At 34.3% G+C, this 7724-nt stretch overlaps 1 protein-coding gene across 1 annotated transcript; it reads left to right on the top strand.

Moving 5' to 3' along the window:
- Positions 1–1051: 1051 nt before the first annotated feature.
- NPVF (neuropeptide VF precursor) lies at positions 1052–5599 on the top strand. Its single transcript, XM_075211258.1, has 3 exons — positions 1052–1191; positions 3473–3921; positions 5256–5599. The coding sequence occupies exons 1-3, from the start codon at positions 1081–1083 to the stop codon at positions 5299–5301; spliced, it is 606 nt and encodes a 201-aa protein (XP_075067359.1). The 5' UTR covers positions 1052–1080; the 3' UTR covers positions 5302–5599.
- The last annotated feature ends 2125 nt before the right edge of the window (positions 5600–7724 follow it).

Raw genomic sequence — 7724 nt, 5'->3', positions numbered from 1 at the left:
ATACAGTATTAAGGTCCAAATCTAAAGGTTGATCGGTTATGACCTCACAAAACTCGATGCCCCATTGGCTGATTCCTCTGGTCATTGTTCCTTGAGGTGGGGGGTCATCTTTCCATGTGTGGCCAGGTGTCCTTCCTCAGGCTCCCACCTCTAGATCTGTATAAACTGGTTCTTTTATTACATCTCTGGAGTTGCTATTTGGTGCATGAAAAGTAATGTTGGTTATAACTAGCATTTGCAATGTGTGAACACGTCATAATACTACCGGAAATGTTCTCATGCGATTGCGAACAGAATGAGACCAAACTAAATGTAATTAGCATGTTGGAAAAGTTAATTATCTTCACTACATTATATTTTATATTAACTGAAAGAAATAAATTAAACTTATTTTCATGTCGTTATTTGCTAAAGATAGTTGTTTGATTGCGTTCTAATCTCGCCACCGATATTAGTGTACAGAAATTGCTGATTGCCACTTTCATCCAATTATTAAGCTTCAACAGTTAAAATGCCCCCAAGGAACTAGTCTAGAAGCAAAGTGTTACCTAGGTGAGAAGATACTGTGCTCTTCCAAATTGTTTTTGTGATCCCACTTCTATGTGACTTCTTTTCTTTATCATCTAATTCTGCTTCTGTAAACAATAAATCTGTTTGGAGAATGCTTTGTGTGCATAATCTATCTTTAATTAAAATTACATGTATGCTAATTAATTATGCTATGTAGAAGCGAAAGTCAATGAATTGAATAAACACTATTAAAATGTGGGATATGTGCTAATTGAACATAGTTCATGGTGGAACTAATTTTCTGTCTTCCAAAGGGACTTAATTAATTGGGATACAATTCTATTACATATATTTTTAAGCTATTTGCAAATACATTCTTCTAATTCTTTATGATCTAATTGACGGTTTTTATATTAATTAAGTCTAAGAAAATACTTAGGAATGTCCTGGTTTGAGGCTGTTTTTTTTTTGGTTTAAAATCTATATATAATGAAGGGGACCCGACAGCTAGGATTCTATAAATGAGCTGAATGCGCTAGGGAAATAAGCAGGTTTTCTGTCAGTTTCATTATGTTTTTTCCTCTCTGCACTTTCTCCATTCTTTTTGCATTTTCCATCTGTTCTGATGAGTATACAACGACGAATCTGGAAAGCCAAGAGAAATACGATGACTTATTTGAAGTAAGGAAACATTACATTCTATTGATCAGTATTTTTGGTTTCCATGATTAGTGTGCGTCTGATGAAGATGGGTACTTTGTGAATCTTGTCCAGAAAAGTAGCTTGATAGTTTTGCATGACATACATTAATACCTTTTGCTGATTTTGTTGTGTATATCTTTTTTATTAATAATTTACTTAATTACTATTGTCTACAAATTAAGTATATTCTTGTTTAAAATATAATGAAAAGAAATTTGAGAACGTATACAAAATAATAGTATTCAGTTAGTACTAATTAACATATATATATTAGTTTTGTGAAGGGAGGATCAGTGGACCTATTCATAAATCACACGGTAACCTGTGTTTTGGTCTTAACTCATAGGACATCTAACACTAAAAAAAAAACGTAGTGAATAAATGACTATTCAAGAGACTGTTGAGTTCAGTCCTCTAGAACACTCAGCACTCTCAGATTAACTCATGTGAATTATATTGCAATTTCTTTGCAAGGCTATAACAAGCACTGTTAAGGGAAACTAACTTCAAGAGAATATGTATTCTTATTTCCTTCACTCGAGTGAAGTCAACATTCTGCCAACATTATGTATAATGTATAAGGTGTTAATGTATAAAGTTATATTTTCTGCCTCCCCCAGGGTGATTTAATAAAGGTCTGATTTTATGTTTTTGCAAACGTTGCAAAGATTTATTACTGTTTAGCAATAAGCGTAATACCAAATGAAAGTCACTACTTCAGTTATACTTTTCTTGTTTTTACCTATTTTTCTACCACTTTGAATAGTTCTGCCTATTCAAACTAAGTGTTGCCAATAACTTCCTATCAATAGATAGTGATGTGTAAATTAAGTTATTTTGTTACTATTGAAAAGTTGTTTAATATTTTTATATCATTTTTTTAATTAATTATTTTTTTACTTTTTATAAATAATTGCTAGTCCTTCCTCATTTTAGCATTATATTTTTCACTTAGTTTACACCATCGAAGGCTGACTTTACATAATTACGGAAGTAGAAAGGTTTTGCTGAAGATTTTAATGGTTGATTATACTGTAAAAAAAAGAGTTTCAATGCTTTTAAATAGACAGTATAATTTACAAAATGAGAATCTAATCACCAAAGATTTGCATGATCTATATTTAGGTTTAAATATAGCATTAATTAGGATATACTTGTTATATATTTGGCATGAGTATAAAATTGCATTTTTTACATACACAATCAATTTTTATCATATTTTTACAGTTTTATTGTAATAATATATTAGGATTAATGCTTCTGCATGTTGCAACTGAATATTTCCCCACCTTTTCTGTACAATGCTGGACAAACATGGATAAACCTGATAATTTATTCTGCGCACCAAAACTACCAAATTGGGCAGATCTGAGTGTACATCAATTTGGCAAAACATCTGGATTATAATGGGTCATTAGTAATTAGCTGTCTAACAGTTTGTGACTTTTTATTGTGTTATGAAACTATAGGTAACTGTACCCAGTTGACCTAAACAAGTCTAGTTGAAGTAAATACTGTAGAGCAAGATTTTTTTCACCAAATGAGATCTACTGCTGGGCAAGGCTCTTGTGTTCTGTACAATGATTAAAGTTTAATTTTAAAAAAAAAAACATAAGGTTGGCATTTAGTTTTTATAACATGGGCCACCAAAAACTGCTATCTATTTTTTTAAAAATAATGAGAACATTTTGGTTGAAAATTAGAAACGTACTCAACATTTATTTGACATTTAAAAAATTATTGAAATAATCCATTGCTGAAACTTTAACTATGACTGTATATCAAGCTCAGTGCTTTACACGATTTACACATCTAAAGAGACAATACCATGAATCAAAATCTGTAATATACGGTATAATATGGGGCTTGTCTTGCTGAGTAAAATAAGGATACTTAAACGTCAAAGAAAGGCTTTGTTAGAAAGTTATTGATTGTATTGCTAGTCTCATCACCTAGTAAGCAATATAACAGCAGTCCTTTAATATTATATGCAAGTTTACAAAAAATAGGCATAATGATTCGAATGAATAGATTGTGTTCAATTTGTCCAAATTGAAATGTCATCCTGTCGCTCTAGCCAAACAGCGGGATTGACCAATAAGTGACCAACTTTAGAATACCAAATGAAGATCATTCAGGTAGACTCAAACCTTTTTCTAGAATTTTTAAACAAAAACACCACCCCATATGCAATTAAAACTATTCACTGGTGAAGAATCACATTTGTGCACATAATTGTTGTTGTTTTTGTTTTATACAGTCCAGAGAAGATTTCCAAAATCAGAGAAATGCTAATTCTGATGAGTATCAATATTGGAGACCCAACAGCATAAGTGAGATGAGTTCCCCTATAATGAGCAAATACGGTAGCCTGCCAATACAATTTGAGAGAGAATATCTTGAAGAAAGAGGCCTCAAGCCTGCTGCAAATCTGCCATTGCGCTTTGGAAGAGCATCTGATGACAAAATAGCAAAGAGCATTCCAAACCTACCTCAGCGATTTGGGCGATACATATCTGGCAAGGCCAACATCCAGTCAGCTGCTAATTTGCCCCAAAGGTTTGGAAGATCACAATACGGCGGAAGTTTCCGACAGTCTCTTGCTTCATTACCACTTCGGTTTGGAAGAGCAGCACATTCGCAAACACTACTATATAAATTGAGTTCCCATCCACTAGAAGTGAAAAACCCTGATGAAGATGATGACAGGTAAGTAATGTGCATGTAAAATATCATTATATTATACTACTACTTTTTCAGTATATGTAAATTAGTTGTTACTACTCAATATATTACAATAGTTAAAGCAATGCCCATTTTTCATAAAGACAGTCATATCAACACAAAATAATCCATTTTACATGCTAGAATTTATTTATTAACCTTTATTTATTTGATATAGCACCTGCATGTTAGACAGTGCTTTGAAGAGAATATTTAAACATTCACATCAATACCTGCTCCAGTGGAGCTTACAGTCTATATTCTCTACCACACGTACACACACGCAATAACATGCACACATGTGTGCGCACACAAACACACATTAGGGCTAGTTTTCTGCTCTTATTTTAAAAACAATCAAAGTAGTAGGAGCACTGTCATTCATAAACCTGATGGTCCTCGGTGCACTATGTATTATTCACAGTCGCTGGGACCTCTCTGTCAGATGGTCCACCATCAAACTGAGTACTTTGTGCTGAAAGCGAAATCAAGCACATTTCATAGCCTGATTTTGCTGCCAAAAGGTTTAATTATGAACACCCAATTAGTCGACCCACACTGCTTCTTTATTTAAGTTCACCTTTCTATGCCAGTTGCATTTCTCGGTGCTCCCCTACTGCCCAGACCTTGCCACAGAAAAATCAGTCTGCATCTAGGTGTGTAGAGCCACCTGAAACGTTACCTTAATGTCCAAACCTACTAAAACTCCTCTTAGCTTATCCTCATTCCCTTTATGACTTTTTTTTTTGCCCAACCTAATGTTTGTAATTGAGTCAAATGACGCCATAACCAACTCTGTGCCAAGTGTGTAGGGACTGTGGTCAAGAATATTTTATTAAAAGCAGGACTGGGAGACTGTGCAACCCATTTTAACATAGGTTTGAGAACCAAGACCAGACATGCGATGCTGTCAGACAGACCAGCCCAGATACCAGATCGCCAGAAGACAAAGCAAGCAGCAAAGCTATAGGAATGAAGGGTGGCCGTGTAACTTCAGATTAAAATAAATTGTTTTAAATTCTTAATAATCTCTCTGCCTGCTATGGATGTTCTAACATCTAGAACATGAATTTAATTCCCTAAGGTTTCATGTTATCATTACCCAATATATAGGCGGCTGAATATAAAATACATCAAATTCACTTGAAATTCTCAGCAATGTATTTAGTATTTACTGTTGCCAACATTTGCAATGTTCTTGTTAATTTTATATCTTACAAAACTATTTTCAACAAGATCATAAATGCATATGCATTTAACAAAAGAAAATATAACTTCACTGTTAAAAATCTACATTTTTGTTGTTTTTGTAATTTCAGAAGACAGGCAGTGAGTTATGATTACGAACATGATCTTCAAATGTAGCGTTTGTAACCTGTGGACCTTACCCACAAACCAGTGGTAGCTGCGGGATACCATGTGCCAAACCAGCAATGAGCATCCATCATCTACATGAGACTGTATTTTCGGATGGCCACACTCTCTGTACGCAGTTGTGAAATCAGGTTCATGTTGGATGTATGAACTACTTTCAAACCTAAACAGCTATGAACATGCAAAGCAAACTGAAACTCAATTGCAAAAACATGCTTACTTTAACCAAAAGTAAAGTAAAATTCTATTATATTGTACTTGAAATAAAATGAATAGAGAACATAAAATATCTCAGCTGTCTGTCTTTTGCATTTCAGCCTTGGTTGTAAGGATTCATTAGTCAATGTTGGTTTGTTGCTAAAAGTTGAACTAAACTCAAAAGTAAAACACTGAGAAAAGCATGTTTTGGACGCATATGTATATACTTTTGAAAAGTGTTATATGACATAATTGGGAACATTCAGCAGTGTATTACAGTGGCCAATCTGAAGCAGCAGTTAACATTTTATTCTTGTTTATTTGTATAGTACCACCATATATGTAGCACTGTACAGAGAATATTTAATCATCACATCAGACCATGACCAGTGAAGCTTACAGTCTAAATAGTCTACCACAAAAACATGTGCGCAAACACACCCAAACATACTAGGGTCCTTTTTTTGTCAGAAGCCAACTAACCTAACAGTATGCTGTGTACTGTATTGTCTGTGTTGAGAGCTATGGTCATGTCCTAGTTAGTGATTTGGTTTGATCAGAATTATAAATGCAATTAAAAAATATTTTATTGGTTAGAGCTTCACAACATGTAAAGACAGCATAGTGACATTCACATGTACCATTGCTTACTCCAGCTGTAATACATAGTATTTGAATATCACATCTATCTTCCACAGCGATGTACAGAGTAAGTCAGTGAAAGGCCCAATAACCTTGAAAAGGGCCACATATTACCATTAATCTCAGTAACATGGTAAAATGACATTTAGGGTTATACTTACTAAACTATGGGTTTAAAAGAGTGGAGATGTTGCTTATAGCAACCAATCAGATTCTAGCTGTGATTTTATAGAATGCACTAAATAAATGGAACCTAGAATCTGATTGGTTGCTATAGGCAACATCTCCACTTTTTTAAACCCGTAGTTTAGTAACTATACCCCTTAATCTGTAATGACATATCAGCAGGCACTTTAATGTAAGATAAACAAGTGTTACAAGTTACAACAAACAAGTCTGACAATTCAATGTGACTTCTGGGTGACCAGATTTTTCTCCAGCTTTTGAATTTTAGGTGTAAACCTGGAACAAGCACAATGCAATTCTGCAGAGATGTTTCCGTTCGTCAGCCTGTGCGATTGTTGTTTTTAATTTACCCCATGATAGGAAAATTCTGTTCACATGTGTAAGTGGAATCAAAAATAGGCAACAAATTTGCAGCATCCTGGGGTCCTATGAGATGCCAAGTAATCACCCATGCAGGTAACCACAACAAATCCACCAAAGAAAAATATGAGTCTCTACAAAAAGCAATGGCCATTAGCAATAATGCCTGTGTCTCTGACCCGAGTGACAATCCGCTAAACAGATAGAGAGAATGGTGCCAACTTTTACAGAGTTTCATAACATCACAAGCCAATTGAATTTACTAAGAACAAATTCTTCCGCTAGGGTAGTCGCACAGATAAATGATTAGCTCCCAAATAATAACTAAATCCGAGGCAAACTGGAGAAATATTCCATAAATATTACTCCTCGCTGTATACGTGTACAACCCCTATCCTCAATTAATGGATAAATTATTCAGCCTTCTGTTGTCCATTATTACCTTTAATGTTGTGTGATGGAAACCCGCCAGCCAATATTGCTGTTTCTATTCTATGAGGGCAAGGCAAGTCTGCTCAATATGATCATGTTCCCAAAACTGTTTTATCCCCTCCAGACGTTGCCCTTGCTATTAAAATCAAAGTATACACCAAAAATGCATTCACTATTTCAAAACATTATCTGGGGAAGTAAAAAAAAAAACAGAATCTCATCAGACTACACCAGTCCAAATTAAATAAAGGGATAGATATACCTATTTTTTCCCTTTATAGTCAAGCGGCACATATGCATTAATAAGGAGACTGGATTCATAACACTGAATCTACACTAACACATCGCTAGAAAGAAATCTAATAACTGAGATTATTCTGCCTTCTATACCTCCATCATCAAGAAATACCTGATCATATACAAAGTTTTCCTATCTTAATGTCCACAATGAAAATGTGGCATAAGCTAAGATATTGATTTCACCTCAACCCTTATGTTTCTTTCTTGTTTAATCCAGAATTCCAAGATATAACATTTAATAGACAAAAACAACAAAATACCCACTGACATTCACTCAGACACAAGAAAAATTTGAC

This window comes from Mixophyes fleayi, chromosome 5 (genome assembly GCF_038048845.1).
Source record: "Mixophyes fleayi isolate aMixFle1 chromosome 5, aMixFle1.hap1, whole genome shotgun sequence".
Taxonomy (NCBI): domain Eukaryota; kingdom Metazoa; phylum Chordata; class Amphibia; order Anura; family Limnodynastidae; genus Mixophyes; species Mixophyes fleayi.
This window is presented reverse-complemented; position numbering and strand designations above follow the sequence as displayed.